Source organism: Callionymus lyra, chromosome 10 (genome assembly GCF_982586985.1).
Source record: "Callionymus lyra chromosome 10, fCalLyr1.hap1.1, whole genome shotgun sequence".
Classification (NCBI taxonomy): Eukaryota; Metazoa; Chordata; class Actinopteri; order Syngnathiformes; family Callionymidae; genus Callionymus; species Callionymus lyra.
In genome coordinates, this window is record NC_141827.1 from 26,497,717 (window position 1) to 26,525,071 (window position 27,355).

Consider the following 27,355-nt stretch of genomic DNA (forward strand, 5'->3'; position numbering starts at 1 on the left):
GGAAAGTAAAAGATCAAAAAGATACCCAAGAATCAATCTTAGGTGCTGTTTTTTCAACTATTTAAATACTCCTACTTGTTACACAGTTACATCGATGACTTATTCAATGTATGATTCATTCTCAGTTGACGACAACATTTTTTAAAGGTATAAATATGATACAAGCTGCATAAATAAGATACCAAACCATGACACAACTATCTTGCTGAACTTCTAAAACTCACAAAAATGATTTTGTTATCATAAAGTTAGTCAAACATTGGTAAGTGAGAAACTATATTTTATTTTGGCACTTTGAAGTTATGCTGATTCATAAATTGAAGACCAATACTCGTTTGACATACATAATACTAAGTAATTCCAAAAGTTAACATTTCAATTGCCTGCTGTGTTGGTTGACATGGTTGTTGGTTGATCTGTTGATGTGTGTTTTTGCAGTTTTTACCCAATGTTTTTTCAAATACTGAAGTTTTGACTTTTTCTAATACTACTATCAATATTTGGTCATTGTACTTAAAGATTTAACGTATTAAGTTTCAGATATCAACTCTATACTCCATGTCCAACTTATTGTTACGTTATTTACCTCCATCATGTGTTTGGTCCCAAATCTGGCCTGTAGAGTCATTTTTGTGACCTAATAGATGGTTGGCTTAAAATGAAATTCCTCATTTTGAGCCGTCTGTACTGCCACCACAAAGAAATCCTATTACACTGACACTCGTTCTTCAGAATCATAATTGGAAACTTATATTTTTCTTTAAAGGGTTCCCTTTTTTAAGAGAGTTAAGAAAATGTCTAATTTTATTTATCTTTGTACCTATTTTGGTACGTGGTGCTCTTCAAGCCAAAACATTTGATTAACATTTGATTTGTTTGTTCCAGGTGACACAAATGTTTGTCTCTTGTGTATATTTCCATCTGAACAAATGATTTCCCAGCAAGAAAAATGTTCTTCCCCCAATCACCCTTCGTCTCATGTTTGTCTTTCCTCGAATGAATAACAAGCAAAACCTCCCTCAAGAGAGTTGTTACAGACACCCTGGGTCCATCTCTCGGATCCAATCTTTGCTCGTTTTCATCCAATATTCTTCTTCTTAAGTCCTTTCGTGACTCAAAACTTGCCGAAGCATTACCTCCACCTGCCTTTTAATTGCTGGCCGTCTTTGATGGCCGCAAACTGTGACGGTTAAACTCTGACTCCCCTCCCCTGGCCTTTTGCTTATTGATCTGCTACAACTAGTGGAGCGAAGGAGCGGCGTGCTGCAATCAGCTGTGTGAGCAGCATCACCAATGAGGTCGGCCAAAGAGAGGGAGCGACGGATTGGAGGAGGTAAAAAAGACTGTGTACACATGGAGAGGAGAGACTGAGAGGAAGCAGGGAGGTGGAAAACAGGGGTGGGTGGGGGGGTGCTGTGCATTGGAAAAGGAGGAGGGCGGGGGGTGCGATGGGGGGTGTGTAGTGCTGCAGTGGAAAGAAGTGAGAGGAGACTGCAGTCTCTGCTTATGTGCTAGAGATCAGACTATGTTAGCGGAGCGCATCCACTGCTATCCAAACCGCCGCTGATTGGATGGGCAACCTCACGAGAGGGAGGAACACATCTGACCGGTAAGTTCCGATTCCATTAGTGAAAGCTCGAGGTGCAATATGGTCGCGATGGCACAAAGACTGAGCAAAGTGATGTATTGATGGTTTCTTTCTTTGTCAACGAAGCAGCCGGGATCAGTTTTATACCATCAGACATCAAGACTAGTGATCACCGGCTTTATCCAATTTTAAATCCAAGTTTTGAACTTATAAAGGAATTCTTTCTTGTCAAGAGAGTCGAACAATCGACGCGAATGGATCCAAGCAGATTCAATACGAAGCAGGAAAATATCTTGATGCAATTTGACGTCATGCAGGCGAGCTCCGGTGATGACTTTACGCTGGCTCCCAGCCAGCTGGTAATTTGATTGGACGGTCACTCCTGTAATATGCGGCTTGTGGGGGTATTTCTCGATAGCTGATCGACAATATCAGCTATTGCTTAGCAACAATGACGGTCTGGCCCCTGTAGCTCGCGGAGCTCCGCTGGAGTTGCGTCTTTTGATTTGCGTGTCTTTAACATCTGTAACAAGACACTGGCGTGTGAAGCCCATTGATCAGATGTAGATGAAATTAACTCGCGCGTTAGAGGCTTGTTTGCACCTTGATCTTGTTTTGGAAACGGTGGATCTACAGTTGATTTAATTTGACACATGAACTTTAGTTAGTGTGTGTAGGTGTGTGTGTGTGTGTGTAGGAGTGAAACTGAGCTATCAGCCTCTCTTCACCAAAAGGAGATTATTTTCTAAACCTCATTATTTCACTGTATCTCAAAGGTTTTTTGAAGTTTTTTAGAATTTCTGTTGGTTACTTCCACTTGTTATTCCATTTTGCACTTTTAATGTTTTATCCAAGGAACATTTTCAACCTTTTATGTTATGTATCTTTCGATCCACCTCTCCATCCCTATATATCTATGTATCTCTTTATTCCGAGGTATCTTTATCTCTATGCATCTATTTATCTCTATGTATCTATCTATCTCTGTCTCTAGGTATCTCTCTATCTCTATGTCTATCTATCTCTTTATCTCTATCTCTTTATCTCTATACTTCTATGTAAGTCTCTATCTCGATGTATCTCTGTATTTTTATGTATCTGTCTATCTCTGTCTCTGTGTATCTCTCTATCTCTATGTCTATCTATCTCTTTATTTATATCTCTTTATCTCTATACATCTATGTATGTCTCTATCTTGATGTATCTCTGTATCTTTATGTATCTGTCCATCTCTGTCTCGGTGTATCTCTCTATCTCTAAGTCTATCCATCTCTTTATCTCTATACATCTATGTATATCACTATCTCTATCTTGATGTAACGCTCTATCTCTAAGTCTATCAATCTCTTTAGCTTTATCTCTTTATCTCTATACATCTATGTATATCACTATCTCTATCTCTATCAATCTTTCTATCTCGATGTATCTCTGTATCTTTATGTATCTGTCTATCTCTGTCTCGATGTATCTGTCTATCTCTAAGTCTATCCATCTCTTTATCTCTATACATCTATGTATATCACTATCTCTATCTTGATGTAACTCTCTATCTCTAAGTCTAGCAATCTCTTTAGCTCTATCTCTTTATCTCTATACATCTATGTATATCACTATCTCTATCTATCTTTCTATCTTGATGTATCTCAGTATCTTTATGTATCTGACTATCTCTGTCTCTATGTATCTCTCTACTTCTCTATCTTTCTCTTTATCTCTATACATCTATGTATATCACTATCTCTATCTCGATGTATCTCTCTATCTCTAAGTCTATCAATCTCTTTAGCTCCATCTCTTTATCTCTATACATCTATGTATTTCACTATCTCGATCTCGATGTATCTCGCTATCTCTAAGTCTATCAATCTCTTTAGCTCCATCTCTTTATCTCTATACATCTACGTATATCACTATCTCTATCTCGATGTATCTCTCTATCTCTAAGTCTATCAATCTCTTTAGCTTTGTCTCTATACATCTATGTATTTCACTATCTCTATCTTGATGTAACTCTCTATCTCTAAGTCTAGCAATCTCTTTAGCTCTATCCCTTTATCTCTATACATCTATGTATATCACTATCTCTATCTCTATCTATCTTTCTATCTCGATGTATCTCAGTATCTTCATGTATCTGACTATCTCTTGTCTCTATGTATCTCTCTATCTTTCTCTTTATCTCTATCTCTTTATCTCTATATATCTATGTACAGTATATCTGTATCTCTATATGTATGTATCTGTATCTCCATCTTTATTCTTCTATATCTCTATCTTTATGTATCGCTTCATCTCTATATGTATATCTCTATATTTATGTATTATATATTATATAATGTATAATGTATAATGTATAATGTATTATAATGTATAATGTATTATATAATGTATATTATATACATATATCTAAGTCAGCATCAGCTTTTTTTTTTTTACCAGCCCCTGATAACTAGCTGCTAATGTGTATGTTTAGAGGTGATTCTCTAAAAAAGAATTGGCATTGAAAATTGAAAACCAATCTTTTTTCCCTTTTTTTTTAAGATGACGTCCACTTCTCTTTTGTATCTTGGCAAGCCCACACATACAGTTCATGCACATTCAGCTTAAATGAGATACTTGGGGAAACCCTTTTTTATTGATAACTACAGGTACAGACTTGGATGAAAGGGGATAAACAAGCCTAATAAATCATGTAAAGTAAACAGTAATGATCATATGAATTCAAGCAGGGATTTTGTTCTTGTGTTGGTGGTTGTACCTGAAACTGGGTACTTTGGAAATATCTAATGGTTTGGTAACACACTCACCTGGAAGGGAGTCCAAACATAAAGTTAATCAAGCTAAATTTGTAACAAAATTCTCAGGATTGTCATTATAAAATCAGAACAGTCGAGCTGTCGTCGAAATGTGTGTTCTCGTTCTAATCTCAAAGTTGCTGATGACACTGATAGGTGGGTTATCTAGCGCAGATGTGAGACGGTGATTAAATGTATCATTGATACAACTTGTCTGTGATGAGACTCTTATGATGCTTGCCTGCAGAGGTGAATACCAGTCCTTCAAGAAATCTCTCCTGAACATGAAAACATGTTTGCTGCTCAAAGATAAGGTCGTCGGTCGCTCTGCATTGACACGTTTGCAGCAAACTGGAATACACTCTTTGTGTTTTGGTGCATTTCAATCACGACTGACTATCACTTTTTTCCCTCCTCATGGCTGTTTATTCCTTGTAGCTCCACATCAGAAAAGTGTCAAAGCTGCTGACGTGGCTGAGGCAGGTGGCCTTCAGCAGGATCTCATGAGTCTCTTGAGCATCACTGCAGTAGCGTTTCCATTAATAGTCCATCCTTGTATTAGAACAGGCCAAACTAACACTAAACACATATGCATATCATGTTGTTAAGTATTAGCCTACAACTGTTTACATCTCTATTATTATTCCACAGAACTAAAGACCGTTTCCTCTTTAATTAACACTTATATAATTGCTCCAAATGTTCGCCATGAATTGGAACGTTACCTCCAGTGCTGAGTCAGCAGTAATATCCCTGAATAGTGTATTGGTGTCATGTAAAGAGGCAGGGGTGTGTGGGGGTGTGGAGGGGGGTCAGCAATACGGAGCTCTTGTGAGCCAAAGAGATAAATTGATTTTGTGGACTGTTTGTGGCGAATTGAATTTCAGCAGATTAGACAGCTGGTGAATAGCGAAGAGACACTTTAATTGCCCGGGATTGCGGCGACAATAGCTTGTGACAATCATGGTTCGGTGACAGTCGTACCGATGGATACATTTTCAGTATATAATTTAAGAGGCTTCTCTTTACAGCTTGTGTGAATTACCTTTTTGTAACTGTCAAGAACAGATGTTTATGTAATACAACATCCAGCATCTGTTTACGGAGGGACACATAAATGAAGAGTTGTTTTCCTTTAAACACTTTTTAGCCCCTTAACAGGTGATCTATTTATCTGCTTGTGGGCTTCAACAGCTTCCCAAACCTCCTCGACAAAGACCACCAGATGTGGAGGCCTGGACTATTCAGGCCATTTACACAGTTAAACAAACCTCTTAACTGTGCTCCAGCAAATTACTGTCCAATGCAGGAGTGGCCAATTAAATTTCCTCAAGGTCTACTTTATATGCTGTGACTGCAGTAAGGGGCTGTCAAACCCAAAAAAAGAAAGAAAAAAGAAAGATAGTCTTCTATATGATGGGAAATACTTAGTGAAAATGCCATTATAAAAATGGGCCAAACTTGATTAATTGTATATTATTAACCTTAAAAAAGGGGAAAATTATGTCCAAAGGAAATTTGGAAGAATATTTTAGTTACAGTTGAACTAGTAATTTATATTAAAGATAACATTGCTTAACATCTGTTGTTTATACACAATCAGTTTTCAGGTTCAATAAAACGTTTAAAAGTCAAAAAAGTCAAATGCTTTGAACAAAAGATCGAGTATATAGAATCACCACAATCCACAAAAAGTATTGTAACTTCGCTATAACAAGTCCAACAAATACATAGCAACCAATAAAAGCAATGGATGAGTTAAATTGAAAATAAAATCATGTCTAAGAATCTAACATCACACAATGTTTTTAACCAATGGTTGTGGCCGAGTTGAGCCAGTGATGCATCAATGAAAGGCAGGTATTAATTGTTGGTCTGAGGGGTTGTTGGTCCCACCTTTTCATTTTCTTTTTATTGAAAATATACAGTCATGAGAGAAAATGATAAGACCCCTTCGTTATCTTCTCTTGTCTGGTCCAACTTGAAGTTTGATTTGCTGGATAAATATAACGATAATAAAAAATAAACTAAAGTTTAAATCAAGAATTTAACCATAATTCTTCAACGGTTTTCTTTATAATAACCACTTACGTTTGTACACTTCAAACATACACATATTACGTATTTACACTATAAATGAAACTTGGTGCAAACAACAGAAGGTCATTTTGTAATCCAATTGTTTCATATAGAACCAAAACAAAAGTTGGCTATGGAAATGTGCTGAATCGTCTTTCTTTGATTCACGTCCTCAACGTCTCATACATCACTTTGATCTGGTTACTTACAGAGAGGAAAGAGGGATGGCCATCTCCGCTGGTCTTTCATTTCTCTCACATCTATTTGTCACATCGCTGGCATAACCGATCAATTAGCTTTTCTTATGAAGTATTCGCGTTAGTCAGCTTGATGCAGGGGATTTTTAGCTTGGAAAGTTTCAATGAATAAAAATGACAAGGTTTTGGTCAGTCAGATGGTTTATTTTTAACATAAACGTTCCTGTTTTTACATCAGGATACTTTTGATAAAATAATTGAAAGGTATTAAAATTGTACACCTTGTTAGATTCGTTGTGTATCTCACTTTCCTACAAATGCTTTTTTAATCTGGAACATTTTTCATTGTCATATAACCATATCTAGCCAAGCATTAGCATAAAGCTATTATTGCTGCCATGAAATGTTTGCTACCGGGTTTCAACTTCTGGAGAATTATTCAACGTGTCGTCCAAAAAACGTGTGTCGACTACAAATTGACTTTAATCAGTTTCATCTGCTGTCGATGTTCTTCAAGCATCTCCCCACTGTATTCTTCTCAACACGTCTGTTTCTTCTCCGCAGGAACGCCACCTTTAATCTCTGACAATGAAGTTCAACTTGTTCAGAAGACCTCAGCCCGTCACGGTCGCCGAGCCCAAGGGCGCCACCAACGTCACCATGGCGCCGACGTCGGCCGTTATCTCCACCACCGTGGACACCTCAGGCTCCAATAACACGGAGATCAACAAGAACGACATGTTCGAAGAAATCAAGAGCAAATTCCTCAATGAGATCGACAAAATCCCATGTTAGTAGTCCCCGAGTTAGCCTGAACATCATGACCACCTAACAAAGCCTCAAAAATCTACACTTTTAGGGGGAAAAAAATCATGTTGAACAAAATCATGGATTAGATTAAACTTCCTAAAGGAATTGTAATTGCCGCTATACCTTTTTTTAATGACTTCATCGAATTTAATTCAGGTAACACAGCATAGAAAACTGCGCCATAGAACTGTACATATTTACACATGTCAAAACACAATTATATTTACATAATAGTGAAAATATTTGTTTTTATTTATTGTTCTTAGTCTTTCAAGTTCTATTAAAGTTTGTTTAAAAATCAAATCATTAGACTTTCCCTTGCTGTAAATTACCAGTTAACTCGCCACTTGTTTATAATTCTATTATTTGTTTTACAGCCTTTTTTTTCATTTATTTGATTTTAGCATTTTTTTTTTTTAAACCTTTCCAACCATTGTCGTATTTTGACATTTTTAAGATTCGAGGGTTGTTTTAGTTTACTTTACATTACATTAAAACTGTATTTGGGTGGATGTTTTTATTCTGTGGAATTTTTTCTGAGTTTTTAGACTTTAGACTTTCTTTAATTGTCATTGCACAGAAAAAACTGTTATTTTATTTATTTTTTCACATTTTTCAACTTTGATTTTTTTTGTTTTCCAACATTTAATATTTCATTGTGTCTTGGCCTGAACTATCATTTTATCATAATATTAAATATTTTAGTAAAAATATCCCAGGGCTTCTAGTGCGACACTATTATTTTGGTGCCATTTTTATTGCCTTTTCTTCCCAACATTTCTCATGTTTACAGACATTTCTTGTGCACTCAGTGCGTCATTGCAAACCCTTTATGTTAAATTTAATTTTAAAATAAATTCTGGGGATTAGTGTTTTTATTAAATACTAACAATGATCACTCAAAAATCATTACATTTCTACTCACCCTCATGTCGACCGTTTTTTTTAAGAGGAATCCATTTATTTTTTATTTATAGTCATAGTTTTCATCGTTGTCCAATAAGACTTAACGACATCCATACCGCTCGTCTGTATGAGAAGAATTCTTCCGGAAAAAACTAAAACAAGTAATTTTAAAGCTTTGTTTAAAGAATAACAAGCAATTCAGACAGGAAGTACTCTGAGTAAATATCGCGTCTACACTGGAAGCCCGAGAATGTTTTGACTGACATGGCAGTGTTTCTGCTAACAAAGAACTATCTCGTATCATTATGGGTAATTGTCTGCTCACTGTGTTGGACCTGACAGTGCCTCCCTGGGCTCTGATTGCCATCGCCGTGGTGGCGGCCCTCCTCGTCCTCACCTGCTGCTTCTGCATCATCAAAAAGTGCTGCTGTAAGAAAAAGAAGAACAAGAAAGGGAAGAAGGGTAAAGATGGCTTCAACATGAAGAACATGGAGGGTGGTGAGGTACGACGCTTTGCTCTTTAAACACAGTCCCCGATGTGGTCCCCCCCACCCCTTTCCAACATGATCATGGTATTCTACCTTGTATAACAAAGTTTGATCTTTCACCAGCAGTTCTTATAGCCCGGGCTGAAGAGGACACAAGGAGAGCTCTCTTCCCCTGCTTTTACTACGTGTCGTCATCCTTTTAATGTGTATTCCATTGTGGCCTGAGATGAAAAACGGCGCACTTTTGTTAAACCCTGACATAAAGTAATTGCCACCCTGACTGGTTACTAAGCTCAGAAAGCTCTTTTTTAGTATCACGGAGACAAAGGATGAGGTTCCCCAGACAGACATCGGATTCAGGATAGATGTTCATTTATGGTCCAATCCAGTGAAATCGCCGGCGATCATTCTTCGCTGTTAATGAAAGCGATCAATTATGATCAGATGAAAAAACGAGTGCGTCATTTCTCATCATGACGGTGTTTGGTGTTGGTGACAGTCTCTCCTCTGTGTTTGCTGTCTCGTGAGCTCAATCTTTGCCTCTCTCCTCCCTCTTTCCTGCTCTGTGTCTGTCTTGTGTGTGCCCTGACTGTGGTGGACTCCCACTCTACGGTAGGTGGATCTTAGTGGCTGACGCGCTCCGGACTGGATGGGGGAGGGCAGGGTGTGGGGGGGCTTGATGGATGGATGTCGTAGCTTTCCTTGCTTTGAAAAAGTTTTATTTGAAACCTTCCCCTTATTCCCTCCCCTGAACCGTGTATTTATGTTGACAGCTTGAGAATGTTTGAAATGGAAAGCTATGATCCATGAAGCCCAGAGAGGAGAGTCTAACCATCATTGTTCTCAGGACAATGTCAGTGTTACCCACACCTTTGTACGACTTCAAGCACTGACGTGAGGTGAATTTTGGCCATTGATCAGCTAAATCTTTACTGAAAGTAAAAAAATAAAGAAAAAGATTTTACCCTGACGATCATTGATATAGGCAAGTGGTGAGTAACTGATATGAGCGGAGACTCCCAACCAATCGGTGGCCTGAATTCATCTCTGTTCAAGACGGTCTCTTCACTAATGGTCGATGCATGTCAGAAAGGGCATGGTTGGTTGTTCGGGAGACATGGAAACTGTGATGATAAAACTGCATGGAACACTCAAAATATGTATTTTATTTTGAAAGCCACTACACCAGGGCGTTTGTCTTGTCAAGAATATCAACCTATAAACACACAAACAATTGTCTATTCATTAGTGATGAGTTGATGAGGTTTCCTGAAACAGTTGATGATGACACTTTATTTTGAAAAGCCACTAGATGGCACTCTCAGATTGAAAATGACAGTGGGTTTCATTGAATGAGTGGATCAGAGACAAACATTATTAAGCAGAGAGTTTCAACTAGTGGTCTTTCAAAATGAAGATACTGTATCATGATACATCATCAGCTGTTTCATGACGCCTCGTCAACCCGCAACTAAGATTTAGATAGGTGGCTGGCAAATGCACTTTAAATTACTGGACATACTTTTAACCCTTTTTTGGCAATATTACTTGAGGATTAAAGTTCAAACACCATTTTGTCAAGGAACTAGGTCTTTGCACTTTTCGCCTCTAGTACTTCTACAGCAGCACCACCAAAACAGTCCAGAGCTTACTCGGGTTCTCACTGCGATAATTACTGATTAATCTATGTATTTTAAAGAGTAAAAATTATTCCCTGGAAGCAGAAACGGGAAAGAGCGTTAAGCGTAAAGCGTTATCTGATCAATATTGTACGCAACATGCTATAACACTCAAGCAAGGTTGAGGAGGACACTAAGGCTCCTCAGTTCTAGAAAACTGAGACTTGCACTTCACAAGAGAATGAAAGGCAATTATAGAAAGCCGTGATTGAAAGTTTGTTATGGGAAATGTGGAAAAATAATTCAAATTGTATTATCTTATTTGTGACATTTTAGAGTTCTTACCTCTATATAGGGGCCAACCTTAATTTTCTTATAAAGATTTTTGGTCTATTTTCATTAAAACCTTTCTTTGAAAATACCAAAAATGGCAGTTAAATATTATATTATAAATTATTCAGTAATGTGCATAATTGCAACGCAGCATATGAATGTCATCTCGAGTTGTTATCATCAGGTGCAGGTAAGCCGAACCATGTACCTCCCATGAAACTAGTCCTGGAGCAACTGTGTTCGTCGCATGCTTCCCAAGTTTTCAGAATTCCTTAGAAAAAAAAAGCCAACACAGCGTTCTTGTTCCTACACAGAAACATCAGGATGACGACGACGACGAGGGGGAGACCGGACTGACGGAGGAAGAAAAGGAGGAAGAGGAAAAAGAGCAGGAGAAACTGGGAAAGTTGCAGTATTCCATCGACTACGACTTTGAGAACACGAAGGTGTGTAGAAGTGATGAGTTTAGTCATGAATATTTTAACTTCTAATTTGCCGGAATTCAAAGTTAATGATCCAAAACGTACAGCGTTTTCAATGTTTGTCATGAAATATTTCCATATTTATACATCTTTGATTGACTCGCCTGTGAGTCAGCTGGTTTCTGGTGCCAGCTTCTAAGACTAAAACTGATACGATGTTGGCAGCGTTTTCCATCGGAGACAGTGAGGCCACTGAAAACATGCCAAGTCTGTCATTTCTCAGAAGGACCCCCAGGACAGATTAACCTCTGTCTGCAGAGAGATTAGAGTTACACAGCTACTCCAGGACGGTGAGGACTCTTACGAGTGAGCTGAGGGTCGCCTTGAGTGCTTCAAGGTCAATGATGTATATCCCACAGAGAAAAAAGGTCTAAACTAATGCTGTCATCGAGGTCATTTTGGTTGGAAGTCTCAAGTGGCGTGACCTCAGTCTTTGTTGTGGCTATTAAATAAATCTCTTTCAGATCTAATTTATTTTTGAGATATACAGTAGTCCCCCCACAATTAACCAAATCCTTCAATGTGCGTTTTATAAACCTTTATCAATCTGGTAAAATGTTCAACATTTTCACACTATCAGTTAATACACTCAAAACCTTCAGCGTTTGACATTAAATTCTAAAATATATTACAGCTCCTCTGATCACTCTGCCTCCCCACCCTAATCTGTAACAATGTTTTTCCTACTTTTTTATAGTATATACTGAACCAAGTATGTGCATCAGTTATCAAATAAAGTTGTAAAAACTACAACCCGTCTTATAGCCTTGTAGCCAGGAATTAAAACGAAAGTTACGTGTGTAACTACGGTTCTATGAGTCCCGGATGACCGCCAGAGGCGGTGCTTCAAGCACTGAATGTATCCATCTCGCGCATGCGCAGTTCGAGTTTAATACCAACAAAGTCACCTGTGACCCCTGATGACCCCGGAAGGGGTATAACTTCCGGTGACATCAGAGGATCTGTTCCTGCAGAATCTTCTCGCGAAAACACAAGGATTCTGAGTGACAGAACGCTCTGGCGGTCATCCGGGACTCATAGAACCGTAGTTACATACGTAACTTTCGTTCTATTTCGTCCCTACTGACCGCCAGAGGCGGTGCTTCAAGCACTGGATGACCCATAACAACAAGGTCACAAAGAATCACAGTACGTACCTCATTGAGGGGAAGCAACAGAGTCGGGCAACAGGACCACACCTAATGGATGAGGAGTGGTGACGTTCACCCGATAGAACCTGAAAAAAGTGCTTGGTGAGGCCCAAGATGCTGCCTCACAGATGTCCTCCAGGGGTACCCCGCGTAGGGCTGCCCATGACGTAGACATCGCTCTGGTAGAGTGGCACCTCACCCCGAATGGCGTGGGGTGACCACTTCCTTTATATGCGTGGGTAATCACATCCACGATCCAGTGAGACAGTCGCTGTTTGGAAAGAGCAGAGCCTTTCCTAGGGCCACCATAGCAAATGAAGAGCTGGTCCGACCGTCTTATACTTGCGGTTGCAGCTATATAGGTTCTTAGAGCCCGCACAGGGCACAGCAGTCCCAACCTGTCTTCCCCTTCCGGGGGAATAAATTGTGCCACTTGAATGGGACGGTTGAGGCTCGATAGTGACAGAACCTTTGGGAGAAAAGCCATATTTGGCCAGAGGGTAACCCCTGAGCCGTCTGAGCTCCACCGCAGACATGACTCACTCACAGACAGGGCATGTAGTTCCCCAACACGCTTCGCTGAAGCGATGGCAAGGAGAAAAGCAGTCTTAGCAGAAACCCACTTCAGCTCTGTCTGAGCCAGGGGTTCAAAGGGAGGCAGACACAAAGCGTCGAGCACCAGGTGCAAATCCCATGCTGGGGCGCGCTGTGTGCGTGGGGGGCGTAATCGCCACGCGCCCTTTAGAAAGAGGGACACCAGCCTGTGGGACCCCACTGTGTTATCATCTACCCGAGCATGTTGAGAGGAAATGGCTGCTGCGTATACCCTCAGTGTGGCAGGAGACCGGCCACTGTCCAATAGTGACTGGAGGAACTCCAGAATCTTTGGGACTGAACAGTGCACAGGGTCCTCACCCCTGTCTGAACACCATGCAGTAAACAGTTGCCACCTATTTGCATACTGCAGCCGTGTAGAAGGCGCCCTGGCATTTAGTATAGTGTCGCAGACAGCATCTGAACACTGCGTCAGAAGCGGGTTGGGCCCTGCAGCGGCCAGACCCATAGTTGCAGGCGAAGAGGGTTGGGATGCCAAATCTGGCCCTCTAGCTGAGACAGGAGATCGTTCCTGTTGGGGAGGCGCCATGGTGAGCTGCGGCAGAGCCTGCGCAGCAGTGGAAACCATGTTCTCCCTGGCCAGAAGGGGGCTACCAACAGCAGCCTGTGACCCTGCTGGAGGACCCTCTGCAGTGTTGAGAATATCAGAGGTATTGGGGGAAAAGCGTAGAGGAGACCTTCTGGCCAGTCGTGCGCAAGAGCATCCTGGCCCAGAGGACTGCTTTCCTCCTTCAGGGAGAACCAGAGGGGACAATGGGTCGACTCCCTTGTGGCAAACAGATCTACCTCTGCTCTGCCGAATGTGTCCCAGATATTGAGCACCACCTCTGGGTGAAGCCGCCATTCCCCCGATGGGGGCTTGCCCCGAGAGAGCAGGTCTGCGACCTGATTCCGGTCCCCGGGCAAATACATTGCTCTTAGGCTGGCCAGGCGTGGAGCCGCCCACAGCAAGAGGTCCCGGGATGCTTGCAACAGCTGTGCAGACCGGGTGCCCCCCTGGTGGTTTATATGCGATACGGTCGACACATTGTCTGACCGCACAAGCACATGTCGCCCTCTCAGGAAGGGGAGAAAGTATTGCAGGGCCATATACACAGCTCGTAGCTCTAGAACATTGATGTGCACCGAGCAGTCTCGAGCAGACCACAGCCCCTGGGCTGTACGGTTTTGCCACACTGCGCCCCACCCTGAGAGGGAGGCGTCTGTTGTGATGGCCTCTCGGCGGAATGCAACCAAACCCATCTGCACGCCCTGGAGGAGAAAACCTCTCTCTCTCCATGGAGCCAGAGCAAGAAGGCAACGGTGTGAGACCTTGAGTCTCCTGTGCCGGTGCCACCTGACATCCAAATGAAAGTCGTTCAGCCACCTCTGAAGGGGGCGTAGCGACAACAGCCCCAAAGGGACCACGGTGGCGGCAGCCGTCAGTTTGCCTAGGAGTCGTAGGAACTCCACGTAATGCAACCACGTGCCCCTGCGAAAGAGGGGAAGGAGGCGGAGGATGTCGTCCACCCGCTGTGGTGAAGGCCAGGCCTTCATTGAAACTGTATCGAGAGTTATCCCGAGAAAAATTGTCCTCTGTGAGGGAACTAGGCAACTCTTTGTAGAGTTCACCCTGAGACCTAGTCAAGACACATGGGAAAGGAGGCTTGTGGTGTCCAGGGTCGCCCGAGACCGGGACGAAGCACAGATGAGCCAATCGTCTAGGTAGGGCAGGATCTTCATGCCCTGCGACTGCAGGGGCGAAAGGGCTGCCATTACAACCCTGGTAAATACCCGTGGCGAAAGGGAGAGGCCGAACGGGAGCACCCTGAACTGAAAATGACGTCCCTGAAAGGCGAACCTCAGGAACCGTCTGTGGTGTTGTGCTATGGGCACATGAAAGTAAGCATCCTTCAGGTCTATTGAAGTATACCACTCCTGCCTGGAGACAGTGCGCAGAACCTCTGCAGGGCTGAGCATGTGGAATCTCAAGACTTTCAGGAACTTGTTGACTCCCCTTAGGTCGAGGATAGGGCGGAGTCCGCCATCTCTCTTTGTAACCAGAAAATAAGTCGAGTAGACCCCTCCTGGTTGTAACAGGGGATCTATCTGCTCGATTGCACCCTTGTCCAGGAGGACGGACAACTCCTGGGTGAGGGTTTGGGCTTTTGCCGGGTCGCATATGATGGTCATCTTGACCCGGCCAATGGTTGGGGGCCGGCGTCGGAACTGAAGCTTGTACCCGTTGGTCAAGGTGGAGAGCACCCAAGGGTCCCGGGTGGAAGCAGCCCAATAGCTGAGCTGCTGTTGGGAAAAACAGCCGACGGCCGACCCCAATGCCTCAGCGCTGGGTCCCCCGGCCTCGAAAGGCTCTGGGGGTACGACGGACAGTATGTGGGGCCTGAGGTTGCCTAGAGGGCAGCCGCTCAGGGGCTCGAAAGGTCTGTGCCGCCTGCTGAGCAGGCTGTGGGCTTGGGCGCTGAGACCTGAGGTAGCCTCTGGGGTAAGCCTGTGGCTGAGAACGGCGCTGGGGGGGAGCTGAAGATCCCCTAGGTCTGCCCGGAGGAGGCCGACTCCTGCGAAGCCCGGACAGCTGCTGTTGAGTCTGTCTGGCTTGGACAGTTCGTTCAAGTGCCTCTAGCGCTGCAGGTCCAAACAGTTCCCCCGGTTCCACTGGAACACTGCGGAGGGTTCTCCTGCATGCCTCTGTCAGAGGTGATTGTGCCAGCCAGACCTGGCGGCGAGCCTGGACAAGAGTAGACATCAACCGCCCCAGCTCTCTAGACATCAGCGCGAATGCCTGCAGGGAAGCGTCGCTGAAATTATGGACGGAAGCATCCAGTGGGGTCTCCTGTATAGATGCTGATAAAGCAAGCATCAGGTGGGACATAGAATTACCTATGCGTCCCATGCGTGCCGCTGCGTCATAGGTTTTGGAGAGCAGGTCATCTGTTACCCGACACTGGGAACGAGGACACCTCACATCCGGTCTCAGCGCCTCATCTGGTGAGACAATTAACGCAGCTATTGCCGGCTCGACGGCTGGTATGCGGCCCAACCCAAACTTGGGTGCATCCTGCATGGCTGCCAGGGTCCGGGCGTCTGAGTTTGCACGAGAGAGGGCTCTAGTGTCCCTCCAGCATGCATGCAACTCTCTCAAATATTCGTTAGATGGAGGCACAGTAAAGTTGACGGGAGCTGATCCGCGTCTGAAAAAGGCACTGGCCGAAGCTGGCTGAGCCTGCGGGATATCCAACTGCAGGCGAGCCAGGGCCGTACGAATGATGGCCCCCATAGAGCCGTCTCCAGAACCGACAGTAGAGCTGTGGGCTGAAGAACGGGAGGCCGCCGCAGAGGCGTGGGAGGCTACACGCTGTGGTACCACCTCCTCTCCATATTCGGCGAACTCAGTGGCTGAAGCTGCCATGGAGATTATATCTTCCTCCGGTTCCAAGATGGCTGGAGGAGGAGCAAGATCACCCAACTCTCTTTCACCAGTCCCAGACTTGAAGGCCAGGAAGAAGGATCTCATTTGATCAACTTCCTCCGTTAATTGGTCCACCTTGGAAGCAAGTCCGGACTCTCTAACCTTCTTCCTAGAAGTGGGGCCTCTAGTCTCAGCAGCCCGCCGTTTAGATCGGCGGGATTGAGCTGGAGTCTGCCGCTGGGCTGAGGTTAACTGCTCGGGCAACGAAACGAGGCCCAACAGTTGCTCTACCTCAGCAAGTCTGGCAGCCCTTATTCCCCGGGGCATGAAGCTGCAGTTCATGCAGGGATCTTCTGAAAGACCTTCCCTCAGATGCTCGAGACCAAGGCATGAGGGGCACATATCGTGGCCGTCTTCGGGCTGCAGAGAAGCCATACAGACTGAGCAGGAGTGGCCGCCAGGCATGTTAGCAACAGGCGAAGGCCACACAGAGAAAAACAACAAACGCTGGGAGCGGGGGCGAAAGCGCAGCCTTCACCAACGAGTGTTTACATATATGAGAGGAGTATACAAACGCTGGGAGCGGGTGCGAAAACACAGCCTTCACCAACGAGTGTTTACATGTATGTGAGAAGTATTACAAACGCTGGGAGCGGGTGCGAAAACACAGCCTTCACCAACGAGTGTTTACACATGTGGGATGAAGTAGCACAAATGCTGGGATAGGAAGCGAATACGCAGTCGTCCCCAACAAATATGAGGAATCCACTTCGGTAGCTGAAAGGCAGCAGTACAAATGTTGGAGAGAAAACACTGTCGTGACCAACAAATGTAAGGAACCAAGACTGAAAAAGTTGCACCGGCACTCAAGGGCAGTTTGTACTGATATATAAACAAAGAATACAAAGCCGGGAGAGGGAGCGAACACACTTCGTCACCGAAAGAAATCAACTACAACCAATGGCGAGTACAGCAGGTTGTACTGATATTCAAAGATATATAATGAAGAGTACAAAGTCGGGAGAGGGAGCGAACCCACTTCGTCACCGAAATAAATCAAATACAACCAATGGCGAGTACAGCAAGTTGTACTGATATTCAAGATATATAATAAAGAGTACAAGTCGGGAGAGGGAGCGAACCCACTTCGTCACCGAAATAAATCAAATACAACCAATGGCGAGTACAGCAGGTTGTACTGATATTCAAAGATATATAATGAAGAGTACAAAGTCGGGAGAGGGAGCGAACCCACTTCGTCACCGAAATAAATCAAATACAACCAATGGCGAGTACAGCAAGTTGTACTGATATTCAAGATATATAATAAAGAGTACAAGTCGGGAGAGGGAGCGAACCCACTTCGTCACCGAAATAAATCAAAATACAACCAATGGCGAGCACAACAGGTTGTAATGATATTCAATGAAAAGAAAATTGGTACTCAGCCAAACGAAGACGATCTCCGGACGTTTCCACGGCGAACCGCTACAACTTCTCCGGGTCGAAAGTTCGTTGCAGTCTCTGGAGGGCGAAAGTTTCGCAGCTCCGACAGAAGTCGCGTGACTACCGGCAACGAAAGAGCTAGTCCTTGAGCTAGCTCGGTGACATGCTACTTGCACAGCGAGAAGATGAAAAGGAACAGATCCTCTGATGTCACCGGAAGTTATACCCCTTCCGGGGTCATCAGGGGTCACAGGTGACTTTGTTGGTATTAAACTCGAACTGCGCATGCGCGAGATGGATACATTCAGTGCTTGAAGCACCGCCTCTGGCGGTCAGTAGGGACGAAATAGAAACATATTTATTTTTTTATTCTTATCATGTTGAGGATAGAGTGCGTTATACAGATGATAATTGGGTGGTGTGCCAGATCATAAAAGAAAATGTTACTTTGAAATGACTATTGTATATAATAAAATAAAAATAAAAGTTCAAGGCACTTCTCAGACGATCAAACAGAATATGCGAAAGGAAAAGCTTCAAGCAGCGCTAATATGTTGTGAACCAAGATTAAACTAACGCAAGAAAGAAATAGTTTAATAAAATAAATATATTAAATAAACCATTCATAAATAATTAATACAAAATGAGCAGGGCTGTCAAGCAGAAGGCAGTTTTTCCAGGCTCAGGAGGAGGACCGTCTCTTCAAATTTTGGGAGGGATTTTCTGTACTAAGCTGTATTAAGTAATCCAATTATTATTATATGGCACTCAAAGTTTGAATATGATGCTAGGTTTAATTGAACTGGTAGATCGGAGTCACATATTGTCAGTGGTCTTTCAAAATGAAGACACTGTATCATGATTCCTCATCAGCTGTTTCATGAAGCCTCATCAGCCCATCGATAGTTAAAATCTACAGTTTGAATTTAAACCATTGCATCAGAACTCAATTTCAGCATGACCACATTATAGTTCAGCAGTTGACTAAACAGTGAAATCCAAAGTAGTTTATTGTTAGAACTAGTTGACTGAAAAGTAAAAAAAATATATATACAGGTATTTCTTAATTAGATAGTTATAATGTATTGCTCTAGTGACCATAATGACATAAAAATCTGAATCACTATTCAAATCAAAAGGCAAAAGTACATTTATTGATTTTACTTTAGGACAAAAAGCATGAAGAGATTGATTCCTTTAATCAGGTTTTGTCGTACTTTGCCGCAGTGTTATTGACTGCATTGAGTTGTGTTTCATGTTAAATTGGTGCAGTTTAAATAAAATGAATCTCATATTTACTTCTCTATTACAGCTCACAGTCGGAATCCTCCAGGCTGCTGACCTCATCTCCATGGATTCAGGCGGCACTTCTGACCCGTACGTCAAAGTCCAGCTCCTCCCTGACAAAAAGAAGAAGTATGACACCAAAGTCCACAAGAAAACCCTTAACCCGGTCTTTAACGAGACGTTTGTCTTCAAGGTACTTCCACTGATAGTTAGCGGCACAAGTCACGTCGTCCACACGTCAGATATGAAGATGGTAGTGATGTGTTGGCGAGGTATCATGAAACACACGATGAGGTTTCATGATGCAGTGTCTTCATTTTGAAATCTTCATGAGTTTGACTGGGATCTACTAATTCAATGTAACCTGGCATCATCAATCGAAGAGCGACATCAGTGTCCTTTTCAAAACACTATCATGATATCTGCTGTGGGAGATGATTCGAGTCAAAGGGACTCTGGATCATCAAAGGCCATAGAAGTGTATTTCAAAGTATTTCGTTTCCGAACGAGCAGCTTCCCTACGAGGAGCTGGGCGGGAAGACACTGATGATGTCCGTCTACGACTACGATCGCTTTTCCAAACACGACGTCATCGGAGAGGTGAAGATCCCCATGAACACCATCGACCTCGGCCGGCCCATCGAGGAGTGGCGGGACCTGGATAGTGCCGACCAGGAGGAGGTGAGTCGAAAGCGTGTGGTAGTTCGATGACCTGACGTCTCCTCCTGTGACCGACTCCAGCCAGAGAAGCTCGGAGACATCTGTATCTCCCTCCGCTACGTTCCCACCGCCGGAAAACTTACAGTTTGCATCCTGGAGGCAAAGAACCTGAAGAAGATGGACGCGTGCGGATTGTCTGGTACGACAAACAATGTTTAACTTTCTATTGTCATAACATACGCTTCATGCTAGTCTCATCCACAACACTCACTTACACATCATGTTCAGAGTCAAATCCTGATGTGCGTTCCAGATCCCTACGTGAAGATCCAGCTGCTGCAGGGAGGCAAGCGGCTGAAGAAGAAGAAAACCACAGTGAAGAAGAACACGCTGAACCCCTACTATAACGAGTCCTTCAGCTTTGAAATCCCACTGGAGCAGATGCAGGTACGTCATCACTCCCTCGTGACCTCATTAGACACTCTACCAATGAGAAACTTCAGGGTTAAATTCAGCTGGACTTTTAACGGCATGTTGCTTCTCATATTATCTTGACAGTTGGCTCGTCCTGTTCCACCTGCATTAGTACCTCAAATTACCATTCTGTTTCAGTGATTTTTTTCTTTTTAGATTAAATGTGTTCAATGAATGAGCCAGGGGCTAAATCCTGACTGCAAACTCATTTTTACAATGGGGTTTTAAGCACATTTAATGTAAATATTTCAATGAAAAGAGAGTTTTGTACAAACAGACACATACCGATGATACAATAGAGGTCCAAGACCTATGTAAGACACACTTAAATCAACACATTAGTTTCAACTTAAATAGACAAACAAAAATAAAAGCAGAGTAATAATGTGATCACTAGACTACACAAGTGTATACATAATATTCACAAAAACGTTCAACGAAAATGTGTCCAAGATTCCCAGTGTCCATATCACAGTCCAAAAAGGAAACATAAACGCATCAGGAAATGGGTAGAGAACAAAGAGGTGTGTCAAAAAACACACTAGCAAGCAAAGCAATAAGTGTGCTACACGCGAAGAACTACAAAAATGTAATACACAATAAAACGGGAGACAAATTCAAGCATGGTGTACTGAACGTGGAAGGTTACAATCTGGCGCCTGTTGCTGGGAAAGAGGTTGCTTTAAGCGCCGCAGTTGTTAAGTTAATTACCGTATTTTCGGCACTATTAGGCGCACCGGATTATAAGGCGCACCTTAAAACAACTGTTTTTATAAATAGGGCGTACCGGATTATAAAAGATACAGTCAAACGTTTGCGTTATGCATCAACTAGATAAAGCTGTGCTAAAGGGAATGTCAACAAATCCGTCAGATAAAGTCAAACTTTATTAAGCGTTGTGAAAACTGTAACGATGTTCAAATGATGTTTAAAAGGCTTCAAGCAGCAGCGCGTGAGACTGGTGTTGTGAGCAGACAAATGTTGATCGCGCAGCAATGAGGTTGAGCGCGTGTATGACAGCTAGAGGGCACGTGTATGACATGTTGAAGGCAGTAATCTTACTCCATAGACGTCCGCCATGATGTGACGTGCATCATAAATCCCACCCTGTGATGACGCAATGGCGTAACTCACTCAGTCAGCGCAGAGTCATGAAAGTTTTTATAAACAAGTCACCCACCAGGTAATGTTCATACAGTATATAAGGCGCTCCGGATTATGAGGTGCACTGTCGTTTTTTGAGAAAATTAAAGGCTTTTAAGTGCGCCTTATAGTGCGGAAAATTCGGTAGTTAAGGGCACTGCAACAGGTGGTCATGATAAAAGTCCAGAAACAAGCAGAGACAAGACATGACAATTATTTAAAAATATATATTTTTGTCTGACTCAGAAAATCCTGGTTGCTGTGACGGTGTTTGATTACGACAAGATCGGCAAAAACGACGCGATTGGGAAGATCTTCGTGGGCAGCAAAGCCACCGGTTTGGGACTGAAGCACTGGTCTGACATGTTGGCGAACCCGCGCCGCCCCATCGCCCAGTGGCACCCCCTGCAGCCGGAGGAGGACATTGACGGTCAGCTGGCGTCTTTGAACGCCAAGAAGTAGAAACCACGGAGCAGCCAACACACTCTCTCAGAAAAATCCCAGCCCACTGTCTTTGCATGAGACCAGACGTGCGTCTAGTCATAAAAAACCCTTCAGCAAAAAAAAAAAAAAGGAAAAAAAAAGCTAATCATGGTATGCTGGGAAAAGTTGTCGTGTGAGTGAGTCTTGAATGATGGACTTATGAGTCTTTCATTCGAGCATAAACTGATATTTGGGTGCTGGTTAATTCAAGCATTAGTTTGTACAGCATGCTGCGTTCACTTACTTACGCGCCACATTTATCACGGTGTAGTCTCTGCTGCTCAATGTGCTATAGCTCGCTTCAGACTGCAGCGTCCGGTTGCTTTTCTACAGAATGTGATTTGACAGAGAGTGGAAACGTGTCTTGAGTACATGATAACAGAATCCAGAACCATAAATATATCACACGTGTCAATCGCCTGATTTAAGTTGCCTGTTTCACGTCGTCATGACAACGCTACTATGCATTTAGGTCCCGACAGAGAGGAAAACAAACGGTGCCTTTTTCCTGATGGGACAACTGTTTATTTTTTTGCTTTCACCGTTGCGGTAGCGAATCAAAGTCGTCAGGGATTTTGAGAATGTGCCATCTTCAAACTCTTGCGACCACTTGGATGTAAAAGAAGAAAAAACAAAGTGCCAGGGCTGCATATTTGGTCATAACTACGCAACAAAGAATGCTTAATCCGGCCTAAAATCATAGTTCTGTGTTGGGAATGCTGTGTCGTCGTTATTTGGGAGATGATGTTATGAGTATGAAAAAAACCCTGACTTGCTGTTAAAACCTAAAACCTTTCTCCTATTAAGATTAAAGAAAACAGTACGATGTAGTTTTGCAAGTTCGTCATGCAGTTCTCTGTAGTCAGCTGTAAATATCACAGTTTTTTATAGATAATATAGACGCATGGATACAATTGTTTTGATGACAAACAAAAATGAATGGATGATAAGGCTCAACAGGAATAAAAACAAACGTTGCAAACAAGATAACAAAACTGCTGTAAACCAGTGAAGAAACTGGAAACTTAGCTACGCTGTTAGCGAGCATTAATGCTAACGTGATTAGAAGCGTTGAATAGGAACCGTTTGTCGTATCTCTAGAGATCCATCCTTCCTCTATCTTGCTACTGTAACAACTTGTGATAGACAGACGTCCACCTTTACACTCATCTTCTCTGGTTGTATCTAATTACCCCATGTTTTTTATTATTCATTTAAATACAGAGTCCTCTCAAATAAATACGAAACGGAGATGTCCACATTGGATGATGAAAAAATGTAGACTTCAAAAGATTACTTTGAGCATTAAAAGAAAAATAGGGCTTGTTTATTACATATAAAACAAAAACACTTTTTGGTGAAGTGGAAAAACCGAGCAAATCACTGAGGCAGCGGCGCTGTCTCGGATTGAGAAACATAAGAAAATATCACAGTAGTGAAGACTGGTCAACTTCAATACACGCTTTTTTGTTTGACTTAATGTCTATTTATGAAAGAAAATATAAAATAATAAGGTAGAAAATTGTATTTTTGGGAGAACCTGTTAATATACTGATCTGTTTATCTCTATGTCACTTTAAAAGCATTTCTCAAAGACAGATTCTTAACTGGATCCACAAGACTTGTCTTTCTCACTTCCTCTCTGCACTTGTGTGGCCTGAGTGAGCTGACACGATGATTGAAACTCTGCAGAAAAAAATATAGAAACTATCTTTAAAGTCAATGAGAAGTGTGTGTTTCACTCTTCAGGGACAGGGACGGTTGAAAAATGTTTCTTAACATCTTAACTATTTGTTTGAGAACTGAAATTTAAGGTAGGATATTGATGGATCAGAAAAGGCCACCAGGAGTGAATAATACCTGCAGATTTCGACCAAACAGAAGTTTCTTCTCGCCTCTTAGAAGTATTTCACCTACAACCTCAGGCTCAAAGTAGTTCAGTTCTTGTCATAGTCGAGCGTCTTCTTCCTTCCGGTGTCCGTGTCCGTCATGACTCTGTAAATCGCTGCTGCTTCACCAAAGTTTAGTGGAATCCAGTGCAGGGACAGACATAGTGTTGTGTTGGTGACCCGTCAAGTGTTTTCGTTCTAAAGTTGCTGCTTTTTTGACGGAACATCCCAGAAACATATCAAGGTCCAATCGCTTGAACCAAATATAGCAAAGCATGATTCATGTCTCCCGGTCAGTGAACAAACTTTACAAATAATGATGCTTTTATCAATTTGTTTTTTCATTTTTAAACATGTGGCGATGTTATACTTGTGCCTGCAGGGGGCGATACAGGGGGAAACAGCCCTAAGATTGAACAACAAAATGGGCTTTGTTACCACAGAAGAAAAACATCATTGTTTGAAAGGTGAAAAAGATGTTTTAAAAATATTTTTTGTTGTAAGAGGTGAAATATTTGTTTTGAAACGTCTCATTAATTGTGATTTTATTCATGCGTTATAATTAAATGAATGATTTAAAATAATGTAAACTTGTTAAAAATTATTTATTTTTACTATTAATAATAATCAGTTGGGATTCATAGTATATATGAAGTGAATGAACCGGTCAGCGAATAAGTACTATTTTGTCGAGATCCATTCTCAACGCTTCGTCCTCGCTTTCGATGAGTCTGCGCAAAAAAACGTGTCCATCAGCTCCAGCATGAGTTTACAAGACGATGTAAATATTGCATGTTTTCAAGAGAGAACCTGTAATTCTATTGTGTGTGAGTGTGTGTGTGTGTTTGTGTTCCGTGTCTTTTTGATAATAAAACTTACAAAAATACAGTAAAAAAAATAAGTGTGACTTCTCAGTCGGTCTATCTGTAACTATTATTCTGTGTTCTTGTCAAACACCTTGTTCTCGACAGGAAGTAGCATCTTTTCAGCATCATGATCAGCTATTGAGCGAGCGCTAGCTCATGCTAATGCTAGTGAGATGAGTAGTTCAACCAAATTAAATAAAGGGAGAAGACAAGTAAACATGATGAATTGATTCTATTTTTTTTTTTAAAGTTGACATTAGAATTAATGAGGAATTCATAACTAGTTATTTAAAACACATGTATGATTACATGCGCTAACATGTTTGGGCACATTATACTTTTGTTTATTGTTATTCAAAGAAATATTGCTTAAAAGTAAATTTCACTCAGATATTTTATACAATTCACTGTATTACTTTGCATTGTGTCTTTTTTCTTTACTATACTGTGTGATTCTACTTCTGGTTTATGTATTTTAAGTAATCTTTAATTGATTTTCAGATGTTGTTGTTTAATTTTAAAAGTCAAAAGTTTTTTCCCAACTTTTTTTTTTGTGCTTCAACGTTTCATTTTTATTATTTAAATTACCATCCATTAAAATGTGACAGGAGATTATAACATTATTATTAACTTTTTCAGAGCATTTTAACATTTCAATCTCTCTATTTTAATCTATTGTTATTTATTTAAATATTATCAATCTCCTTGGTTTGTTCAAATGAAGTAAACAATAATAATTAGGTCCAAAATGTCATGTAATTGATAGACCGTGAATAGACGATTAAGCAGCAGCTGTCAGGTTGGAATATTGACGATGAGTGACATTTTAAATTCTAAGATTTTCTATCTTCTTCATCCGTCTCTTGTCATTTAGTCACTTCTCCTGACGAGTAAATATTTATCAAGCAGAACCGACTGTGTAGGACGCATGTTCATAGTAAACTCAGATCATAAAAATCCGCCCGGCCTGGTTTTATTCTCCAGAGTCTTGCGTCACTGACTGGCGAAGGGTTTTACTGTTATGGCGGAATCGTGTATCTGCAATGCAACAAAATCCCAGCCTTCCAGGGTCATAACCGGCTCAGCCCACTGGAACTCTGCAGGGCTGACATTAATGATTAAACATTGACGCTTCAGACTCAAAACTAGCACCTCACATTTATTGCTTCTTCATGGAGGACCGTAGATGGAGCGCCATATTGTGGTGCAAAGACTGATGGGTAAGCTAAGAGTTGCATCTCCATTGACCGTGGTTTTTAATGATGATATAGGGATGTGTTGAGAGAGTCAGGACGAGGTGGGGAATAAAGAGAGAGTAGAATCAGATCAAATGAATGAGAAAAAGGAAAGGATTGAGAATAGGTACTCGGGATGTGTATTGGCAAGAATCGATACGATATTAAAACGATACGATACGCATCACGAAAAAGGCGCAATGACACTATGGATTATGATACATTTGCTTCCACTGAAACACTAAAGTCCTCGTTTGACGACTTTGGAATGCAGACCCTCCCCCATCAATCTTCTGGCATCCAGCAGCCGGCCATTCTCCACACATGGCCGGAGAACCAGAAGGATCACAGGAGAACCGAATCACCAGTTGACTTTCAGAGTATTAAATGTTATTTTCTTGTTCAATAAAATATTTTCAGGTAAAGAGAAGCCAAAGAAGAAAGTCACATCAACTATAGAACCAAACATAAAAGTGTTTTGATTTCTATATGCTATTTGAACATACATCTCAATATTGTGTTTTCATAACATGTCATGTTTGATATCATTCTGATCCTTGGAAAGAGCTGGGAAAGTTATAATAAGTTAGCATTAGACCCCGATGTTAGCTCTTCCCTCCACCAAATGTCTTCAGCGGGGTCCCTGCCTAGTCACGGCTTTGTGTGCCTGCTGCTGCTCACCTCTTCCTCATCCTCCTCATCCTCCTCCCCTCAACCGCCTAAATAATATCGTTCTTTCCATGATATCAAAGCAAGCATCATCATTCCATTCCATTGTTCTTTACTGTTCTCCCTTTTCTCTTTGTTTCTTTCAATAAATCCTATAAAAAGTACGTCAGTTGCCTTCAGATTTTTGAAAAAATCAATTTAAGAGCCTCTTTTTCAGTAAAGAATCATGGCAACCATTAGTGACTTCAGTTAGTGAGATTGATTCAAACTAGTTTTTCATAATTTATTAATAAGGCCAATTAATTAACTATTATCCTCGTAAATGTAATAGTTTCATTTGGACCAAGACTCAAATGTGGTGCTCCAACTTCAGGTACTCTTACCTAGAGGCCATTTTAAAGTTAAATTGACCATAAATGAGATGTTCTGAAAGTAAACCTTTTTATAAGGGCTATAATCACTACAATTTTTTTAGTATTGTCGAGTACATGACTCTGGTGTTGTAGTATTACCAGACCACATGACTCCTGACAAAGTCGTAACTGCTTTCTTTTGTTAGGAACCAAAAATGTCCAAACATCAGATTTAAAGCTGCTGGATTGGACTGTATCCTCTCGTCCTCAGTCATCGCAGGATTTTAACATTTACATGTTAATTGCAAATAAAAAAAACCGAAATCATTTTATTTCACTCTCACTTCATTCTACAATAAACAATAAATGAACTAAGGTAAC

The 27,355-nt window shown here is 41.8% G+C and overlaps 1 protein-coding gene across 2 annotated transcripts; it reads left to right on the top strand.

Annotated features, from left to right (window-relative positions):
• The first annotated feature begins 1,476 nt into the window (after positions 1–1,476).
• On the top strand, positions 1,477–24,817 carry LOC148071269 (synaptotagmin-2-like). Of its 2 annotated transcripts, none has more exons than XM_087800679.1 (9): positions 1,477–1,609; positions 7,224–7,449; positions 8,718–8,878; positions 11,130–11,261; positions 19,228–19,395; positions 19,713–19,883; positions 19,944–20,061; positions 20,176–20,309; positions 21,726–24,817. In XM_087800679.1, exons 2-9 carry the CDS (start codon positions 7,248–7,250, stop codon positions 21,939–21,941), a joined length of 1,302 nt encoding a protein of 433 aa, XP_087656805.1. In that variant the 5' UTR covers positions 1,477–1,609; positions 7,224–7,247; the 3' UTR covers positions 21,942–24,817. The 2 variants fall into 2 exon arrangements, with proteins under 2 accessions (XP_087656805.1, XP_087656806.1); XM_087800680.1 differs by having other exon boundaries at positions 19,716–19,883; positions 21,726–24,816.
• Positions 24,818–27,355: the final 2,538 nt, after the last annotated feature.

Bases quoted from the DNA above. Each gene is read 5' to 3' on its own strand.
- LOC148071269 (XM_087800679.1), top strand. From the start codon at position 7,248: ATGAAGTTCAACTTGTTCAGAAGACCTCAGCCCGTCACGGTCGCCGAG. The intron at 7,450-8,717 runs GTTAGTAGTCCC...TGGACCTGACAG, and splicing joins TGAGATCGACAAAATCCCAT to TGCCTCCCTGGGCTCTGATT. The intron at 20,062-20,175 runs GTACGACAAACA...TGTGCGTTCCAG, and splicing joins GGACGCGTGCGGATTGTCTG to ATCCCTACGTGAAGATCCAG.